The sequence below is a fragment of the Alligator mississippiensis genome, chromosome 11 (assembly GCF_030867095.1).
Source record: "Alligator mississippiensis isolate rAllMis1 chromosome 11, rAllMis1, whole genome shotgun sequence".
In the NCBI taxonomy this organism is placed as follows: domain Eukaryota; kingdom Metazoa; phylum Chordata; order Crocodylia; family Alligatoridae; genus Alligator; species Alligator mississippiensis.
The window spans coordinates 41,711,477-41,733,253 of NC_081834.1; the positions used below are offsets into that span (position 1 = coordinate 41,711,477).

At 42.7% G+C, this 21,777-nt stretch overlaps 1 protein-coding gene across 2 annotated transcripts in view; it reads left to right on the plus strand.

The window, feature by feature from the left end:
• The window catches only part of EDC3 (enhancer of mRNA decapping 3), a 40,136-nt gene that overhangs the window by 1,804 nt on the left and 16,555 nt on the right, over window positions 1-21,777 (plus strand). For both annotated transcript variants that reach the window (XM_006273147.4, XM_059714886.1), the window contains exons 2-4: window positions 3,215-3,396; window positions 4,913-5,232; window positions 13,680-14,015. In XM_006273147.4, the coding sequence (XP_006273209.1) occupies window positions 3,233-3,396; window positions 4,913-5,232; window positions 13,680-14,015 (820 nt within the window). In that variant the 5' untranslated portion in view covers window positions 3,215-3,232. The remainder of the gene's footprint in view (window positions 1-3,214; window positions 3,397-4,912; window positions 5,233-13,679; window positions 14,016-21,777) is intronic.

The following is a 21,777-nucleotide window of genomic DNA, read 5'->3' on the forward strand; positions in this document are numbered from 1 at the left end:
AATTATTCCTGTATGAATAGGAACAACTTTATCTCTAACACAGGAATTGTACTTTTAAAAAGCACAGGCAGTCAGTTGTTCAGTGGAGACACTAGCACCAATCTCTTTTTTTCTAAGTCAAATCATGGGATTGGACAAAACTTCTGTATAGACTGAATAAATTGTTGCTGATGTGTAAATGGGATATTTATTAGAGGTGCACTGATGCATCAGTTCCATATCAGATTGGCACCGATATAGGGAAAACTGACAGTTTTGGAAATCAGCTCTTTATTGGCTGCATCAGGCAAAATGTGGCTAATAAATGGCCCTTGCATGTGCACAGCAGCAGCATGCATGCGGCCAGGAACACAAGCTAGAGGGTTGGAGACCAGTGTCGGGCTGGTAAGTTTGTTGGGGGAGGGAGTGGGGCTGGGGCAGGCACTACTCCGCTGGGGTTGGGTAAAGGACAGAGCCACAAACAGCTTGTCCAGGGGATGTAGAGACAGGGTGAGGTGGCAGCTCCCACTGCTGTGTGCACCCTGTGAGGGCATAGGGGGGTGTACCCACAGACCTGCACACAGGGTGGGATAGGTTGCTCCTGTGGGATGGGGCCAGGGACTGCGAATTTTGGAGTGGTTGGAGCCCCCCCCCCCCCATTTCTCTCAGCACTGCTGCCGCCTGCCCCAAATACAGCATAACAGAGTTCAGCTTAGTGCCCCCCCCTCCCCCCCACTGGGAAGAGACCAGCATTGTCCTGCACTCACCCCACGTGCCCTCCTGGGGTGCGTGAAGTGGCAAGAGCTGCACCCCCTGGATGAGCTACTCGTGGCTCTGTTCCACACCCTGCCCCACGTCAACTGAGCAGTCCCTCCTCCACTCCCTCCCTCACCATGGGGTGGGGGAGGGGGCCCTCAATTTGCCCCCCCATGCCCCTTCCCTTCCCCCACAACAGACTTACTAGCCTGATGCTGCTCTCCAAGCTGCCTGGCTGCATATTGGAATTGGATCTGTATCGGACAATATGGCTCCTTAAAAATCGGTCATTGGTATCGGCCCAAAAAATCTCTATAGGTGGACCCCTAATATTTCTCTATCTAAACTGTACAGTACAAGCACTTATTTATGACTTTCAATTTCTTAGGTAATTAATAAGGGAACATTTACAAATAAAAAGCAAACAATGACAAGTATCATTTTATTTTTGTTTTTTAGTACTGCTTGACAGCCAGCACCCTCCCTACTCAAATCAGCTTAATTTTGGGGTAGTCACTTTCACTACTGAGTCCTCAGTACTACAGTGTTTAGGGCTTAAAGAGGTGCTAGTCAATTTAAAAAAGACTAGCAGACCTTTCTGGTGTGGCACACTGTCTCTTGTGATGCCACACTTCCTGGACACTGTTTCTGGGAGGATTCACTCTGTCACATAAGGTTAGGCCCCAGACTCTCTTGCAAAGGGCAGTGACAAGACTGTTACTACTTTTCTGTAAGTCATTTTCATAAAAGTTCCAGTAAACTGTTGTTTCCATATCAGAAACCTCATCAAGGTATTACCAGCAACTCCCTGGCTGCTTTGGGCACAAGCTGCAGTGCTCACCCAAAAGCTGTGACTGAGAGTTAACACAGGATTCTGTCCCTTGGGTTTGCTGAGCAGACACAGATGCCCTACGCAACATGCATTGTGCCTCCAGAAGTGCTCCTTTTCTAGCGAAGAAACCAGCTTTCTTGCTTAAAATGCACACTTCAATGTTGAGTGGCTGACTTGTGAGGGAAAGGTGCATGTTATGTGGTAAACGGTATTCCCCCTCTTCTCTGTCTTTGGATTTCATGAGTGCCTTTTCTCTTGTCTCTTCTTCTGCCTTTATTTATGTATATGGTTTGTTGTTTCCTGCCTGGTCTGTCGTTCTTCCTCATTAAAGACGGTTGCAAGCTCTTAAGTGCAGCTTCTAGATAACTCTACTCCTTCCACTTTGCTCATTCTCCTCTTCTTTGTTCTGATATTTCTCAGGATTCCTTTTTTAAAAAAAAGAAGTCCCAAACATTGTCCCCCATAAACTGATTATCTAAATAATGTAAAGACAAGTAAAAAGAGGCCAGAAGATTCAAAGTTTATTTGTTTGGTTGCCCTGTTTATCATAGCTTTTAAGTAATTTAAACATGTTTGCTACCTGATCTCTGTCTCTGTCACGTGTTAGATGTGCCTTTTTGGCTAATGTCCAGTGTGATGGCACTTTACTGGCTAATAAAATCCTCGCTAAGCTCTCTATCTTGCTTTACAGGAGCTACTTGTTGTAACAGTCTCTTCCATTTCCCTCTTCTCTGATAATCTTGTATCAGCTAAAACAGCTGTGCATGTGGTAGTCTTTTGTTGGAGAAAGTAGTAATTATGCATTCAGAGCAAAGCACAGTCACTTTGTAGTGTACAGTATTAGTTCAGAATTGTACTTATCCAAGACACTAGAACTGTGAGGTGAGAGAATTCCGTTGGATCAAACATAATGTGCTTTTCCCCCCCGAATGTGCATCCTTTGAAACAAATACTGTTGTTGGGATATTTTAACAAAAAGATCATAACATTAATAGTAATACTTTACTGTTGACATCTTGATCCCTCCCACTAAAATCAGGGAATTGTGCTATTCCCTTTATTAGGATTTCTATTTCTAGTCCTATTTCTCTTTCCTTCCTGAAGGCTTTTGACAGGCACTAATGTACCCATCAGTAACTACTCACCTGTTGTAAAACTGGTGACCTTTCTGTCCAACATTGCTACATAGATCTTTTAGAATAGGAAGCAAATACAAACTTGACTGAGGCTTTGGGGAGAACATGTGTAGGCAGGAGCTAGAGTTTAACTAGAACACCCTTGAGCATAGGTGTTGCTACTGGAAGTATTTATGAGTCTTAAAATGGGTTACCAAAAGTTACTCGTTAGATTGCAGTGTGATGTAGCTGTGCGAGACTAGGTATTTATCCAACATGCACATTTTAACGACAGCGTGCTAGCTGCTTCACATACAAACATATGGGCAAGGGTATTGTGCTCTCTAAGTTCGATCTTACAATTTATACAGGTATTATTTCCATCTTGCTAAGAGAGAACAGCCAACAAAATAATGGACAAGGTCAGGAACAGGATCCTGGAATGGATTAAAGCAGAAGCTAATTAAGTTTGTCAGTCTCCTGATTTTGTTGTTGTTGTTTCATCCAGTGCTGTTTGTCTTCATTTTTACAGTGATCACGTGCCAGAAACATGGCTACAGACTGGCTTGGAAGCATTGTGTCAATTAACTGTGGAGAAAGCCTGGGAGTCTATCAAGGACGAGTGTCAGCTGTGGATCAGGTCAGCCAGACCATTTCCCTGACTCGGCCTTTCCACAATGGGGTCAAGTGCCTTGTGCCAGAGGTCACCTTCAGGTTAGTGTCCTTCTCTGCTGCTTTCAAGTTGGCTTTCCATTTCGCCAGAGTTGAGCTTTTTTGCTTCCAGCCTTGTTATAATTGTTGATTTACTATGGATAATGAGTACTTCTTCTGTTTCTGCTAGCCTGTAGATGGAATGCAAAAGAACTCCTATTCTGACTTTGTTATTTCTGGGTTCTAGTGTAAATGCAAGTGCAGATCACAGTTGGAGCAGGCTTGTAGGAGCCACGAAAATGGGTGCTTTATCTATTATTCAGCTTGTGGTTACATCAGACTTAGGCTTTTTTGTCAATAGCAAGTTTAATGTTTGTTTTCCTTTTTAAAATTATGATAATGGAGCATTGGATTACTTTAAACTCACTCAAAAATAAATCCATTTTATGGTTCCAACTCCACGTTTATCTTTTAGGTCTCTTATCTTCTGCCACTTCCCTTCCTCCATCTAGGTAGCTCCTGAGGTATGTCTTACAGAATCTGTTTTGTTCAGCACAGAAGTCTTGTTCTTTAGTTCTGAATTCAATCAGTACAGCTTGTGGAGGTATGCCAACAGCATCCCAAATGAACAAGTGAAAAGCTGTTGTGAAATAACTGCACAAGAACAACAGTATCTTCTGCACTCCAAATCATACTTCTGTTTCTGAAGGAGAATAAAAATAATTAGCTCCCACTTCCCGCCACCTGTTATCTCTGTATATTGCAGGATTAAATAATCGTCTGATAATTTTGTTCCCCAGTAGAGTTAGTTAGTTGATTTGTGAATCCTTATTATTCTGCACAACCCTGTAGTCAAAGACGGTATCTTATAGCAACTCCTTCCAGTCATGCTAGTTAGCAACTTATACTTGCTCCTTGATTATATGTACCTGGGGTGAATTTCCAATCCTGCTTTGCTGTTCTGGCCTTTAAAAGAGCTTGCACGTGCCATTCTTCTCGCATGTGTTCAAAATATTTGGGGTTTGCCCTCAATAAAAACATTAAATAAGGTAGTAACTTGAAACAAGATTAAATATAGCATGGTTATCATTTCACAATCTGTTTAAATCGAGCTGATTTCTGCCAAGCCATCTGCTACTTATTGCAGAGAGTCACAAGCATGATTTCTTGTTTTGGAATAACCATCCTGAATTTGTGCAGAGGTTTGGACTAGATGATCTTTCAGGTCCCTTCCAGCCCGATTGATTCTATTTAGGAACAGAACCAATGAGGTAAACTCTTGGAAGTTTTCTGTCTTAACTTTGTTTTCCCTTGCTCGTAAATAGGCATGGAACCAGCAAGATAATACCCGCTTCCCTTCTTTGAAGAACCAGAATTGTTTTTGTTGAAGTAACCTCAAAGTATGTGTTCTTTGGAGTATGGAAGTTGATTTTAGTGTTGTCTTTTTCTGATGATAATGCGGAGATTAACATGCACATATATACATACACACTCTTCCTTGAAGAGCTTAATTTTTACAGAACTGGATGGCAGTACTAAATCATGTATTGTTTTGGTCTTTCTCTCTTCCTGTGTTCAGGGCAGGTGATATTACAGAGCTAAAAATTCTGGAGATTCCAGGTCCTGGAGAGATCGGGCAATATGGGGATCTGCAGCAGACTGAACTGGGTATCCCTGGAGTTGGATGCCAAGTGGGTACCAATCAGAATGGCACTGGCAAAATGCTGAAGAAGCCCACTGCTTCCAGCAGTGCCCCACAGAACATCCCAAGGAGAACAGACATGAAGAATCAGGATGTCGTCATCTCCCCACAACAGCAGCAGTGCTCTAAGAGCTACATGGACCGACATGTGGAATCCTTGAATGCGTCCAAAGGCTTCCGTCGGAGACATAACTCCTGTGAGTATATTGACCAGCCTGTAGCTTTCACAGCAACTTAGCCTGGGCTGTCAGCCTGGTTCCAAGTTACTGCTGCATCATTTTTCCCCCCCCCCCCCTTTAAGCAGATAACTAACATGTCAATTAATCTGGTGATGGAAATAATTTTCTTCTTCCCCCGCCAGCATTTGGGAAAGTGATACAAGCTATCAGATATGGTGCCTTTTTAATATGTGGGAAGAGTATATCTTAAACCTGCCTGCTACTTTTTCTTTAAATGTTGATGTGATTTAGTGCTGGCTTTTAGCTGTACTAAGAGGAGCAATGGATGAGATCATTAACACTATTGATTCTTGTGTCTACTCAAAAGCCAGATGTATTCTTACATGTTTTGCTGAATAAGGTCATGAATGGTACCTGTGGCTATTAATGTTTACATATGGCAAGTAACAGAACATAACTCTTCAGGCATACTAGTTAGTTCAAATCCCGTTGCTCAACCAACTTTTATGATGTCATTGAGTGACCTACAGGCTTATTGACATGTGGCTTGTGGGCAGATACCTGCTTTAAAAGTGCACCTGTCCAGAGTGGCCTTCAAAATTGATAGTGGGCTGGGTGAGAAGAGGCTGGAGGTGTAGCTTTGAGTCGCATGCTTCAGTACAGGACCATTCTTGATGGAGTGGGAGCAGCAAGAACGCGAAATGGCAAATGGAAGGCATGGAAAAGGTGTCTTGAGGTTACTGAAGAGATGTGATGGTTGTTGGGTGCTCAGGAATTTGGGAGAAGCATGGGTTAGGCTTGTGCAGAGGAATATAGATGGAATGGAGAGATCAAGGAAAGATGGAGTGTTGTACAGAATGGGCAGAAGTGCAAAGAGATAATGGAAGGCATGGTCGCAAACCCAATGTGCAGGGGGACTGGGGTGGAGAACGGAGGGAAAGGCAGTAATTGTCCGTTTTTTTTCAAAATATTACTTTTTCCTCTCAACTTGTCAAAGTCTAAATCCCCTATCCTTGCGTTTCAGCTTGCAGGGGAAGTCCCCATTTGGACCTTGTGAGAGTTAAGGGAGTCAGGCTTTGTCCCACAGCTTTTATGTTCCATCCTGATTTGAAACAGACAGGAAATTCATAAATAGCATCTTTCCTTAATGAGGAGTTAAGGTTCCAAGTAGACTACAGTCATGTCAAAATAATGGCTTAAAAATTTATACTCTACAACTTCATTACATCAAATATTTGAAAAATATGGGAACAAATTATTCTAGTCATGGCCTATAATCTGTCTGTGTGTCTGTCTCACCTCACTTGAGTTTTAAAGTTTTCACCCAACCTTAATTTGGCCTACTAAAAGTCTACAAAAATAAATGCTGAGAGTCTAGAAATTCTTCTACTGTATTTTCCTTATGCAACTATAACTAAACTGTCCTCTTCCCCAGACATTAATTGTGGTTTCATATTTACTTTTATTCCTTTCCACTCCACTATGTAGGATTACATAAGTATGTAATCAACATATTTCATAACACCGAGCACCCATTATTCTATATCTGTTTATAAAAATATTCTGCTAGCACTTTATGCTGTGCCAACGTGCTCATCACTGCATGTTCTCATCACTTGATGTGCCCCAGGTTCTGCATCTTCCCTCATTTTTATATGTTCCTTAAAGCATCAATATGCACCCAGAATGTTTCCATTATAGAACGAACCAAGGCTAAAGTTAAGTTAAGCTTGAGTTGACAGATCAAAGAGCTTTCCTGCAGAAATATCATATCTGGATATGAGATGTTGTCTCCAAAAGCTGGAATACTCTAAAGGAATTGCAAGTTCTCTATTACAGTAACTGAATTTTAATGGAAACGCACTTTCAAGCAGAACTCCTTAACACTTCATCTCTATGGTTTTATCCTCCTTTAACACTCAAAAGTCCAAGATGCATAAGTCCTGTTAGGTCACCTAATCCTCCCCTGGCCAGAAGATTTGCCTGTATGTTAATCTCTCTGGCTCTAAATGCTTTGTTTGGTGCTTCCTCCATTTCCTTTCTATAGCCTTGGATCATACTATTAGCAAGTTTCCAGGATTTTCCTTAATTACATGTCCATAATCAAAGTTAACCCTAGACATCTGTCTGAAAGTTCCTCTTAAAGCTTGCTTAATATAAGTTAGTGTAGTGTAGCTGAAATCTGCTGCTGCTTTGGTGAAGGTAACTTACTAGTTGCATCCGTTTGCCATTTGGAATTGGTGGGTGCTGAATCTCTTCAATTCAAAGCAAGGTTTCAATGTCCTTTTGTAAATACAAGCCTGCAAAGTAATGTGTCATATCTTATACTGGTGAGTGTAGGGCTGTGCGGGGGGGGAGTGTTTTGTTGTTTTTTTTTCTATTTCTAAACTCTCTCTGAAAAATAATGAAACACTAAGATATGTTTGAGTGTAATATTTACAGATGTTATGCAACAGAATAAAGTTGTATCTGTTTTCAGTTGCCAGAGTTTTGCCTAGACACAGTCAGGGTGAATTTTGATTTAAATCAAATCTATTTTAAAACATGATTTTTAAATCACTAGTCAGGAAGCCTCAATTTTAATCATAGTTTTCTACAAAAAAGTGCATTCTTTTTGTTTGATATCCTTTATTCATTTAACTTCTTGAAACTTTGCACTTTTAGAGAGGTAAAGGCTTGACTCTGTGTACACAACCTTGCAGAGAGACAATAGGGCTGATGGGTAGGTAAACGGGTCCATTCTCTCTTATCTCGATATACTGCTGTTAACAAGGATGTTGTCTCTGGAGAGACAAATCCACAGTTTGAGAACTGAAACTAAACATTACTGCAGTGTTTAATGGGACCTTCTAGAGTCTAGACTAAGTGCTGAGTGCATTGGGTAAAGTGGTTTTCTTTCATCTTTACTAATCTATAGGGTAGCCTTTGGGAACCCCATGATTGGGCCCCTAGTATAGTCCATGGCCTGTTCTGACCTATTTATACAACTTTTCTAAAAAAGTTACCTGAATATATTGTCTCCAAATAGTATATAATTAGAAGTTATAATCCCTATTCTGTGATGATACATCTGAGCTTTAACATACCTTAAATTAAAACTATATATAGGTTTACTTGTTTTAAAAAAAAGCATCTTAAAAAAACTAAAAAATATGATTAGACCAAAAAAATCCAATTTTAAATTTTAAAAAAATCAGATTTTTTTTGTTCTTTAAAAAAATGTTGGTTTTCTTTCTTTCTCTTTGTTTTTGTATTTGCCCTGGACACAGTCCTGGATCCTCTATATTAACTAATTGAATTCAGTGTATGATGCCATATGCATGATGTATTTTCTTGCGAATGTGTCAAAACCCTGCGAACTGTTAACCTCCTGTGGAAATTGGGGACCAGGTTAAAGAACATTTGCCTCACTCTGCTGAGATGCTTCATGATGCTTGTTGCAGGAGACAGTTGGAAGACAAATATGCTGAGACATTAGCAAGAACTTTCTTTAGGCTACATAACAGCTGGGCTTAAAGCAGCTGCCATTGCCCGTTCAGTGCCCTTTAGCGTGCTAAGTCAGGGCCAGGAGTTTCCCCCTTGACGGTGCTTGTGTGACAGAAATCAATAAACACCAAACAGCTCCGTAGGTTACACAACAGTGGCTTATGTGTGAAACTGGCACAGTGCTCGTTCATGCTAGGGCTGGCAGTAGAAGCTCCCAGAGGAATCTTGCAGGAAGGCAGCCAACTCTCTAGAGACTTTACACTTGCTTGGCTGTTATAAATGAGAGGTAAAAGTCTGGGAAATTTTGTTTATCTTTTCCAAGGGAGGTGCTATTCTGTGTTGTTCTGTGTGGGGCGAGCTGCCAAGTTGACACCGTGCCATTATGCTGTTCTCTTTTAATAAGCTGAACACCCAGGCACAGAATACTTAACTGGTACTGACTTCCCTAGTGTACTGCGATGGGAGGAGGGAAGTTATGACTCTCTTTGACATTGGTTTGCATCTAACCCCAATCATTAATGACTGAGTTACTGTTCTACACCATGTATTGCTGTACCTGTTCTGCAAGTGAATGCAAGTTGAGAGATTTCAATCCAGTTCCTCTCACCAAACTGGAAGTCATAGAATCATAGAAATTAAGTGCTGGAAGGGGCCTAGAAAGATTGAGTCCAACCCCCCTGCCCTGGGCAGGAATACTGCTGAGATCAGATGATCCCAGCAAGGTGTCTGTCCAGTCTCCTCATGAAGACTTCCAAGGTTGGGGACTGCACCACCTCCTTGGGAGGTCTATTCCAGAATTGGGTCACCCTTACCATGAAGAAGTTCGTTTGCTTGCTCGCTCGCTCTCTAACACACTCCCCTCCTCCCACCACAGTACCCTAGCAAAGTCAGTACCAGCTAAGTCTCCTGTGCTTGGGTGTTCAACTTGTATGTGTGAATTGCAGGTCTGTGGCAGAAACTGGGTTGAAATCTCAACTTGCATTCACTCACAATAGGAACTCAGTTGCTATTGATTTGGGTTAGATGCAGACCAGTGTCAAAGAGACATCTAAGCTGTGACTTCCCTCTGCCTTCCTCTTTCCATTCACTTGTTGCTTAGTACATCTTGCCTTACTCTTATATTCTTATTTTCTAAGAATAACTTTTTTGGAGGTCCTGTGAGGACACAACTCTTGACGTGTGGACGACCACAAATTATGCAAGTCAAGTTTGTTGTGGTTGTAACACAGTCTTCACGCTGGAGCCAGCTGTGGTGGTCAGCAGTATTTCAGAGCTGGCATTCACCAACATGGATTAAAGGGCTGGGCCTCCACAATCCCAATGTGTCTAGTTGTGCTGGGGCATGATCTTGGCTCGTGTTCAATATGTCTGCAAAGGAGCCTGGGGGAGCTTTTCCAACTATTGTTTTCCCAGCTTTCTAATGTCGCTTTCCATTCTGTCAGCATTTATACTTCATCCACTTCAGCTACCTCTTCAATCCCTTAGAACCACCATACAGAGCTACTTCTATACCCATGCTTTGTTTTTCAGGGTAGGGGAAGAATAGAATGCAGTTGTTTTCAGAAGAGTCTGGAAACGGAGATAAAATGCTTGTTGAGTAACGGGAGCAGGCTGGGTTGGGGTTGCATCTCATGTTCACGTACTAGGCTCTGGTGTATGGAGTTCACATATCGCATTTGCCTAGTTTTAGATCTTTGTAGCCTCACTGGGAGACTGGATGCCTCCCTGTATTGTCCATGTGTTACAGGGATCTAAAGTGAAAAATACAAACACAAAGTATTGTCAAGAGGCTTGGCAATGAGCACTCTAAGCTGGGGCTCCCTCTGCACGAATGCCTCCCTTTCTCCTCTTTTCTCAAGTTTTTTAGCTGTGTGTAAACCACGTTGTTAATCTGTTCTCCTTCAAAGGTTTCTTTAATGCAAAGAATCTCTCTTCTTTCCCAATTGCTGTACAGCTTGAAAAGGAGCCCAGCTTTTCTTCAGATCCTTTTTTAAACATGGAATAAATCAGACTTTGCATTTGAGTTCTGTTTTGTTTTCCAGTGAGAAACCTGCCAAAGATCACAAACCCACAGACACCAAACAGCAGTTGTCCAGCTGAGTTTGCTTGTGTGTCATAGCAAAACTGTCTTTATGCTGTAAAGCTATTACCCGGGTGGAAAAGAGGGTGACTTGCCTCATGGCCATCTGTCTTGTTGGTAAGCAGTGGAGACTATTCTGGGTTTAACCAGTGGACTTCCAACTGTGTAAATAACTTGAGCTACTTGTGAACTTTGCCATTAGATGTGGCTTCTGTTCACTGCTATCTTGGCAAAAAATCAGCTCAGCATTCTTGGCTTCTCAGTGCAGTAGTTGGCAAGTGCAGAGAGTTAGTACATGTGAGGAATCAACCTGAAACTTCTAGTACTTTCACATGCTGCAATGGAACCTGCAAGCTCTAAATAAAGTAGTGCTTACTGTGGTGTGTTAGCAAATGGAGCATCCAACCCCTAACGAGCATGGGAATTGAGAGCTGGGACTTCCAGTGGCTTGACCTTGTCAGGCTGAGCATGATGCATCCACCAGTCTCTGACCCCAGGTTACTAATGTGCTTGTTTCTAGATTGGGGTCAAGGAACTTTTGTCATGAGCTCAATCCAGATTCACTATGCACATGCAATGTCACAGGCTGTGGGTAGGGCTTATCTGTTTAATGCTTTGGAGAAAACGGATCAGATATGAAGGACCTATAAGAAGTTAATGCAACAAGATATCTTTTTTTTTTAGGCAGATGTTGCAGTTTGGCAGTTGTTTAAATGAGGAGGATGGGTATAATAAGCAGATGAGGATCTAGGGTAAGACTTGAGTTTGTGTAATAACCTTGGGAAAAATAGGGCTAACCCCCTTTATAATGGTCACTCCTTACCTCAAAGGAAGCCACAGTACATTACAAGCTACTCTGGCTCCATCAAAATGTGGACTCCCCTGTCTTGGAAGGTAGCTACTTGGCAAGTAGTAAACTGTGCAGTGGTGTGACAGGGAGAAAGCAGGCTGCTTGAAGAACTCCTCTGACCAGACTAGATCAGGTGTACCCAACTTCTGAGTGGTTGGGGGCTGCAGGCGCAGCTCCCCTCCCTGGCCCTGATTGCTTGCCATGTGCGCTTTATGCTTTGTTACACTGCACACTGGTGTGGAGGGCACTCCTCCCCCTGCTTTGAGCTGTGTTGGCATTTGCCCCCCCACCCCTTCACCATGTCATGCAGAATCCGCAAGTCCTATGGCTTCATGCTCCCTCAACTCCAGGGGCAGGAAGCAGAGAGTGGAGGGGGTGCCTGGAGAGCAGCACCCAGGTTGCAGCTTAACCCCTTGGTGGCTGCCAGTTGGACAGCCCTGGATTAGATGATCTAGAAATAACACTTCCAAAATCATCAGGCCACTGAAACAGGCATGTTCCTCCCATTTTTAGTCAGTAGTATGCTGATATGGCTCCTCTCTGCAAACAAACAACTTTTGTGTAGCTGAGTGGACCCCTGTCGCTTATTGGCACAAGTGATTTCAGGGCATGTCTTTAGCGTCAGGGAATTTCCACATTGTTATTGATGGATTAATTTATGCTCCTTTTAATAAAGATAAGTGGGTGGCTGTCAGAGGGTAGGAAGCTGGTATTTGGCATGATATTAAGGCACCAGCAGTGTACTTGAGTCCATACAAAAGATACTTTTTTTTCTCAAGGAGCTTAGAATAACGCGAGCTGCTCAGTAAATAAATATAAAGCAGGTGTTGGCAGCAGTTGAATGTAAATCTTTTCCCACTTCTTGAACCCTTAACTGTACCCCTTCAAATCAGTTTAGTAATGCTGAAGAGGTGCAGTTAAGGGTTGTCATGGTTGCTTTCTGGAAGCAAAGAAAGGTGCATTGTTTTTTTTTCTCTGGTTGGGGCAGGAGAAGGTCAAAGGGAAGGGGAGAAATAACATCATAGGAAGTTTTACAATTTAAGGATGCCTATAGACATGATCTTTCACATTCTAATTGGAATGCTTTGGAGCAGACTTGATTAATTGAGTCTGCTCCATGTTTTAACTAAAATGCTCCAGCATCTCCTCATTGTCATGTGTATTAAGCCCCCATGTGTTTCAGACTGGCCATGGGGGGCACTATCTAAACCTCATTGAATGAGCTTTAGACAATGCGTCCCATGGCCATTTTGAAATGCCGTGAGGCTTAATATATATGACGGTGAGCTGTTTTAAAGTGTCTGGTGTCTGTCCAGAAACCTCTATAAGACAGCCACCCCCACCCTGAGCACACGTATAGGCAGCCTAAATGTTTGCAATTGTATTTGCCTTCTGGTTGTATATCTTGTAATTGAGAAGTAGCACCAAATACTCTTTGTAGTTCTTGCAGCCTACTGTCATATTGATTGTATTTCTGGCCCTTTTAATGTTTCTGCTGGGTTCGGTTCAAACGTTAACAGTATGGGACCTGAAAGCTCAGATCAGAGCAGAGCTATGCACACACGTTTTCTGTATGCTTTGCAGCAGTGCTTCAAGGTAGGTACAATGAACTCTGAAGTGCTTTTGTAATGGAGTTGCTCTGTGGGGAAAATTCTTCTTTGTAAACCGAAAGAAGAGCTAGACTAGGGAGACCAGTCAGAAATGATCTATAAGCAGTAGCATTAGCACAGTATGCATTATTTAAGTATAGCCTGGCTTTTCCCTACAGTGATGTTAATTGGAGCCTCTGCCTCTTTTCCAGTGGGTACTTAGCTGTTGCATCGCTTGTGCCAATGGTGAGATTTGTAAGATAAATCATAAAAAGGAAGGAGTAACCGGTCAGCCAGATTCAGATGTATCAAAAGTGCTCTGTGGGGAAACCTGCACAGTGTCTGCCTCTGTATGGGGCTAGAGCTAGTCACTCAGCATCACAGTCATCAAACATGGATAATGGCTGAACATCTTTATCATTTGTGACCCAGGTTTCATCCTGTCTGCTTTCTTGTTTAGGGTCATCCAGTAGCCGTCATCCAAACCAGGTGACTCCCAAGAAGAGTGGCCTGAAGAATGGGCAGATGAAGACCAAAGACGATGAGTGTTTTGGGGATGACATTGAAGAACTCCCTGACACCGACTTTGATTTTGAAGGAAATCTGGCACTTTTTGACAAGGCAGCCGTGTTTGAGGAGATCGACACGTATGAGAGGAGGAGTGGCACTCGCTCCCGCAGCACCCCAAATGAGAAGCCAGCTCGCTACCGGCATGATGAGAATATCCTGGAATCAGAGCCCATTGTCTACAGACGGATCATCGTACCCCAAAACAATAGCAAAGAGTTCTGCACTGGTATGATGTTCCTCTTTAATGATGGGGACCCACTGCTCCTCCAGCAGATAAGTGGGAAGTGTTCCTGGTGTGGGGAGAGGGGATAATCTATCATCTTGGTATAATACAAATGAGGTCATTCATTTATATAACCTTGGTTCTATCATTTCTCCAACCCTTTATCTTCTAAATTTTTGGAGGTCAGAAGCAGTCTGATAACCAGGGGCAACTGATTGATTAAGCAGGGAAAGGGGAGTTGAATCTTAACAAGGAAAAATTGTGAACTGTCAGAATAAATCCATGAGATTTAAGACCTTCAAATCATGCTGTTGCTTTCTGTAGTACAGAGAGTCTATGCGGACTTGGTCCCTTGGCCTCCAAGAGCAGGAATTCCTCAGGATTTCAATGCATGCTAGTATGCTGGTAAATGTGCTGTGTTACAAGGCTTCATGAGCTTTTGTGTGTTTTGCCTGCCTTGAAAGCAACTGTCCATGAAGCTGCTTATATACTTTCCTGTTTAAAAGGAGCACTTGAAATATAGCTATTATAAAATGCTGAGCTGAGAACAGTTTTGGGTCCCATGTACTTTCCAGAGTGATCACATCCAAATATGGTGTTACATTTTTCTCTTCCCTCCCTCCATTACATTTAATACGCATTAAAAAAACCCCCAGGAAACTGCATGCATGGTGCACAAAGGTTGTATGTTTATGGACATTTGGGAGCATTTTTTACCTCTTTTACAGTAATGTAGGTGTTAGAAATGTTCATCTGAAAGTTTCAGCCTCTCAAGTTGCCAGCCTACCTTTAACTTGAAGCCTTCCAGTAAATGCTATGGGCAAATAGTACTACTTTAAACAGTTGTTAACTGTATCTTGACACCATCTACAGCTGTCTTGTAGTTTCTAGTCACGAGTAAAGTTTTATTAGTACTCAAGTTTTTATTAGTCCGAGCTTTCTTCAACATACAGTTCCAATACAAAGCCCCAGTGCCTTTCCTAACATGCAGCAGAGCGTCAAACTGAGGTACAGGTAATAGATGGACAGGTAAGTGGTGTTTGACTACAGTTAACAAAGAAAGCACCTCTTCAGCCATCTAGCTTGTCTTCTGGGAGTAAATGTAGCATTGTTTCCTATTGCACACTTAGTAGCATTTTGTGTAGATGGTTTTAAATACTGTACCATAAACAAAGTTATTTTTGCCACCTCCTTTGGGAACCAATTATATAGGCTGATCAGTCTCGCTGTTGGGAAAGACTTCCCTGATACACAACCTAAATTTTCCAATAACTTCAACCCATTGCTCCTAGTTATTACTAGGGCTGTGTGAAGCTTTGGGCCCTGATTTAATTCAGTGACTGAATCTCTGAATCGAATGAGAGGACTCTTTAATCTCTCCAAATCAAATCAGAACACTCTGAATCAATTTGGACACAGACACAGCTGTAAATCTTCTTTTTACATATCTCTAGGTAGCAGGGGCTTGTGAATGCTGTGATGCTAGGGCACATGGAGTGTTGCACAGAAGCATGGGGGGTCCCCAGTGCACTCAGCAGCAAGCCCAGAAGTGGACCAGTAGCACCTCCGGGTCTGCTAGGAACCATGTTGGGGGGTAGGGGGAGCCTGCACCCCCTGGCTTAGTGACTGGTGCTTCCTGGGTCTGGGGGGGGCACCCAGGGTCCCCCTGTGGCCAATCTCCAAGGCAGGGGGGCCTCCCAGCACACTCCCTGGCAGACATGGAAGTGGACTGGAAGTACTTCAAGTCGACTTTCAGGTTTGCTGCTGAGCACGTTGAGGGCCCCCAGCACTCCTGTGGGATGTTCTGTGCGTCCCAGCATTGCAGTGATCATGAGCCGCACCTGCTACCTCAAGGTATCTAGAAAAAACTTTTAAAGCTGTACCTATGTCCGAATCGCTGATTCTCCAAATTGGCATCAGATCTTCAGATTTGAATTCAGCTGAATCAAATCAGGAACAGTGATCCAAATCAACGAATGAAATCACTGTCCCTGATTTGGGCCAAATCTGAATTGAATAGGGCCCGCTTCACACACCCCTAAGTATTACCCCTTTTACTTCTGTTTCCTCACAACATTTATGTATTTCAAGAATGTATAGACCAAGTTCTTGAAACGTTTAGCTGAAACTTAACGGAAGTGGTACTAGGTGAAGAATGCCAAGGGAAGGGTCAGGGAAATTTTAAGATTTTTAAAAGTTTTTGAGGGCTTTAGTGTTGAAAACCCATACACCAGAATAATTAATAGCTTGGTGGTCAACCCCTTTAGCCTTTTGGTGGTCTAGATTCAAGTCCCTGCTCTGCCATTCTCCTGCAGTCCAAGTGAGTGCCTGACTAGGGGTTGGCAACCTATGGCCTGTGGATTGAATCTGGCACGCAGAGCTGGGGTTTTGGCAGTGTTTGGTGGCAGGGTGCTATGCTACGGTGGGGAGCTTTGCTTGTGCTGTGCCATGACTGAGGAGCAGCAGCCAGGTCCTAGTACTGGCCCACCTTTGACCCAAGCTGGGTCATTCTGAGCCACTGCCAGAAAATGTTGCTGACCTCTGCACTGGGCTGTTGGTCCTTCTGTGGTTCATCTCATGCCTGTCAGAACCTTTGCCAATAACAATTGACTTGGAACTAGTCCATGCTAGTGAACTGTTTCCGTTTTAATAAGATGCTGTTTTCTAACCAGAAAGTTTCAACAAACTTCCATTCAGACCTCCTCTTTACTGTTGTAGTGGTAGTTAATTTTTTGGGGGTGTAATTTCTTCCAACTTCCTAATCATTTTATCCTTCTGTGATATTTTTCCTGCTCAAGGTGGGAGCATCCCTCACTAAACCCTCTCAGCCAAATGTCTAAATTCTACAACTTCTCTAGGTAGCCTGTTCCAGTGCTAAACCACCCTCATAACCAGAAAGTTCTTCCTTATCTCCTACCTTAAATTTCCTCTGATGCAACTTGAGCCCATTACTTCTAGTTCTGTCCCCTGTGGGCAAAGAGAAAAGCCAAACTCCATCCTCTCTGTAATCAGCTTTTGTGTTTTTGAAGACCTGTCAAATCCCACATCCTTCCTCCTGTCCCCCGCCTCAATCTTCTCTTCTCCAAACTAAATAACCTTAGTTCTTCTAGCCTTTCTTCACTAGTCTTGTCTCCCAGGCCCCTAATCACTTTTATCACTCTGTGCTGGACTCTTTTTCCCATCTGTCCACATCCTTTTGTGAATTGTGGGACTTTGAACTGGACACAGTACTCCAGGTAAGACATCAACATTATTGCATAGAACAGGAGAATTGTTTCTCTTACTTTGCAAGTGACACTTCTGTTAAGCCAACAATATACTGTTGTGTTCTTCTTTTTTTTTTTTCCAACCAGAGCACACTTGGCTCATTCAGTCTGTTGTCTACTGTAACTCCCAGGTCCTTCTCTACAGCACTGCAGCTCAGCCAGTCATTCTGTAGTCTATATTTGTTCATGCAATTATTCTATCCCAAGTGCAGGGCTTTGCACTTGTCCTTGTTGAATCTCACCTGATTAATTGCTGACCACTTTCCTCTCTCCCCCCCCCACCCTTTCAGTCAGTCTAGATCCTAGAACTGCTCATCAGAGTGTCTGAAACACCACTCAACTTGTAATCTGCAAATTTGCTAAGTGTGCACTCAGTCCCATGATCAAAATCATTAATGAAGATGTTGAACAATACTGGACCCAGGACAGACCCCTGGGGAACCCTGCTGGATACTTCTTCCCAAGTAGACATTGAGCTATTGTTGACCTCTCTTTGAGCATGATGATCCAACCAGTTATGTATCCACATTATGGTACTTTCACCTAGCTTGTATTTCAAGGTTATAATAACCATCTTGGTGTCTCTCCCTTCCCCTCTGAGTAATTATCTGTAATGGCATCAAGAACGGGTATTCTATTTACAATAGGGAATCAAAATTTGGGAATGGATATATATGAATCATGCAATAAGTGTTGAATTGGGGGTCTTGTATTTGAGTGCCAGAAAGTTTTCTGAATCTATTGTTGATGCATGCTTTTTGTCCTACAGTAGGAAAATGGAAGAAAGGGATGGAGAGAGTTGTCTTCACCTCCTAATGTTAAATACACTCACAGGCTCAGTCATTTCAGGATTCTTTTTTTTTTTTCCAGGCCAGTTTGATTGAAACTGGATTCTGTGATTTAGACGCCCAAACTAAAAGTCTAAGCTGCTGCTGATACAAGTGGATATGCAGTTGCTCTTAAATATAGTCAATATCAGAGAAGACTTATTTTTTCATAATGTTGCAGTTTCTTTCTTTTCTCATTAATACGAAGATGGGTCAGAATGAGTTTCATCCCTATCATTGGTGTTAATTCAGCAGAGAAGTGCACCTGTTACCTTCCTTTAGAATTCTACCTCCTAAAAGGATTTTTTGTAAGCCAGGGGTATCAAACTTTCACCCCAGGCCCTGAATCAGATCTGGACAATAGGGGCTTCTCCTGGGCTGGATCTGTGGGCCTAGGACCAGGTGGCTGCATGGCGCTGTTTGGGTAGTGCAAATCCAGGGGGCTTGCATTGGTGAGAAGCCAGGGGTTTGCAGTGATGCAGAGCTGGAGATATGTAGCTGCATGGGGCCACATTTAGGTAGTGGTGTGTAGCTGAGGGTGCTGCCACTGATAGTCATGTCCACTGGAGTCCAAAGGCCCCAAATTCTGCTCTGCTGCACTTCAGGTAGCCCATTACTGGACCAGATGCAGTGGTTCTGTGGGTCAATCCATACTGCTGCCCATATGTTTGATACTTACCTGTCATTCATTTTCAACAGGGTATGAAATAAAAATGGACCCAGCCAGAACACAGAAAAAGAAGTTGAGTGTTCTCCTCTTGGTTTTCTTCTACCACCTAACAGTTTGGGCTCCATCATGAATTCAGCATTTCAGTCTAGGTGTAGTAGTCACTATTTCTTCTTGCGGCTGAAGTGTTTGGCAGGGGAGGAAAGGAGGCTAGATGAAGGATTCTTGTCTTTATAGTTGCAAAATGTTTTGAGGCCTAAAATAGAAATCAAAGCGGTAGATAATTCTGCAGGATTCCTGGCCCAGTATACTTAACGTAATCCCATTAATCTTCCATATGGACTTCTGTGTATACTTAGAATGAAACCTATCCCTTCATACTAACTAAAAGAAAGGGATTGGATCATGGTTTTCCTGCTGTTTGTTCTTACTAGGGCAGATGTGCAATCTCCTGAGTAGTGATAGAAAAATCCCACTGCTGTATGTAGCAGTCTTTTCCCAGAGAAGTTCATCTCCTTTCAGTTACTTGAGAAAGTTTCCTTCCATTAAGGAAATGCTAATAGCTGCATGGTGAATACTCTGTAAATGGTTGAATGTGTTCAGCCATTTCAATTCTGGTGATCATTAGTATAAGACTAGCCCTGAATTAAACAGATCAGTGTATTGGAGCTTGTGGAAGTGTGTTTAGGGTCTTGGGCCTCTTATTCTTGGCACATACAGTTGTCCAAATACCAACTGCTTATCCATTGAAACAGTCTTGATTCTTCTCTGCTCAGCGTTCTTCCAGGCTTTGTGAGTAGACTACCTCAGCCAGTGGGGAAGGGAGCAGCAGCTGTGGGCATAAAAGACAGATTTTGGTATGGCAAGTCCCTGAAAGCATCAGTGGGTTCCTGTAGACGTGCAGGGAGCCTGCTCCAACATGCTGGAAATCTAACATGTCAGAGGAGACTTGATTAATCAAGCCTGCTGGAGCATGGCAGTTGATGTGCTGCCGCAGCCTTCCACGTCAATGGTGTGCATAGGTGTCCCCATGCTGAAAAACTGGCGGCAGGGGTCTTTGAACTAAAACACAATTGAGCTTCAGTTCAAAGCGCCCCATCGCCATTTTTCAGTGTGGGGATGCTGATACACATGACACACTAATTAAAGCCCCTGGCACCACATCCCCGGAGCACATGTAAAATGCCCAATGATACTGAAATCCATTATTTCTAGGATATTTGCTGTAAAGGCTCGTCTTTCCCCTGCAGCTTCTGTCATCTTTCTTTCTGCCTGCATCCATCAGCAGATTTCTGCCTGAAGCTATACAGGAAATGGATATTCCTTAGCCACCTTTTAATTTATCTTATTAGGCCTGTCATAGAAAATGACTGTTTTGTGAGTGATTGGCACTGATACAATAGCTAGTCTGGCTGAGTGGAGCAAGTGTTGCACTATTCATTGACAGCGTTCCAGTTTTCACCATCCTGGAAGAGGAAGAGCTTTGGGGTGTTTAATCCCTGGAGTTCCAGCTTCCTACTCTGATGTAATAAATGGCCTAGGGAATAACCAGGGTTCAGTAGTGGTGCTACCACTTTAGAAGTTATCTACCTCCTAAACGATCACCTCTATAGTCTTTGATAAAAAGCTATTTTTGTGAAATTTAAAATATTGCAATGGCTTTTTGCCTTTTTGTACATTCTGTAAACTATTGGAAGTGAGCTCTCAAAATGCTTATATTGGTGTGAGTTTAGAGCATAGGTTAAAATTCCTGATTTCTTCCCTATCTCTGAAAGAGAAGGTCAGTTTTGTAGAAGAGATAATAAGCACTGCCAAAAGACCCCTTATTTAGGTGTCAGTTTTGATTCAAGGAGACTTTATTGGTATGAAATCATAGGGTTTTGCCTTTTACTTTTGGAATCTGTCAGGCAGCTATGCTGAGATTTATTATACCAGCCTCTTCTATGGGGGTCAAGGAATATAGAGGTGACAGTGTATGAAATATCTAGTAAGCTCTCTGGAAGTGTAGCAGGATCACTGAAGTACAAAAGGCAGAAAGCCTGGAAGACTGGGATGTATTCCAGAGAAAAAAGCAAACAGTTAAGCCAATAGGTCACTTCACTTCGCTGATCATGACTTACTTGACTCCATCCCTGGGGCTCTGCCTGTGAATTATCTCCTAAATATATAATTAGCCCTCACTCCAGGCTGGCTTCTGTTGCGTCCTTTTGTTTCCCCTTACATGATAATTGAAAAGAAAAAAGCAAGTTGACAAAAATATGGCTCCCCAAAGGCCTGGCTTGTAGAGCAGTGAGTGAACCATTTCTCCTGCTTTCTGCCACTGCCGCCCAGTCAGAGAATTGAATTACAGGGTGTTGGGTGCCGTCCCGATTCTTAAACTGGGCATCTTCCATTAAAATACTTGTTCCCAAGTGTACAGGGACAATCAAGGGAACCAATCTCTTGCAAGTAATGCAGGTAGACTGGCCCAGCTCTTTCTCAGTCATTTTCAGCCTTGAGCATGTCAGACTCTCCAAGTGCCAGTCTAGCAACTGTGTTCTCTTGAACTTTTATTTTTTAATGAGTGCTAGTGTGATGAACATGTGTATTCCAAATCATGGTAATAGTGCTTAAAGCCAAAGATTAAGGTTGCAGTTGCATAGGAAATGGTCATTGAACTTGCAGTGGGTGAGAAACTTACCTTTGGAGTTTATTTATAGACTATTCTAGCACACAAATTTGAAAACAGATTGGCTTCTCATACTGCTGCAACTTCTTATGAACTCCAAGAGCACAAGCTTGCATTTTATATGGAGCCAGGCTAAGCCACTACTTGGCTAATAGAACTTAGATGAAACCTAAAATTAATATTAAAGTAATGCCACACTGAGCGATCTGGAGTTGCTGAAAACCCTGTATTTAAATTAAAAATACATCCAGGGTAATGCACCCTTCTTTAAGAGGAGTTCCCCCCCCCCCAATGGACCCCAACCCTGCCTTTGAACCCACATTTTCCTAAGACAGAA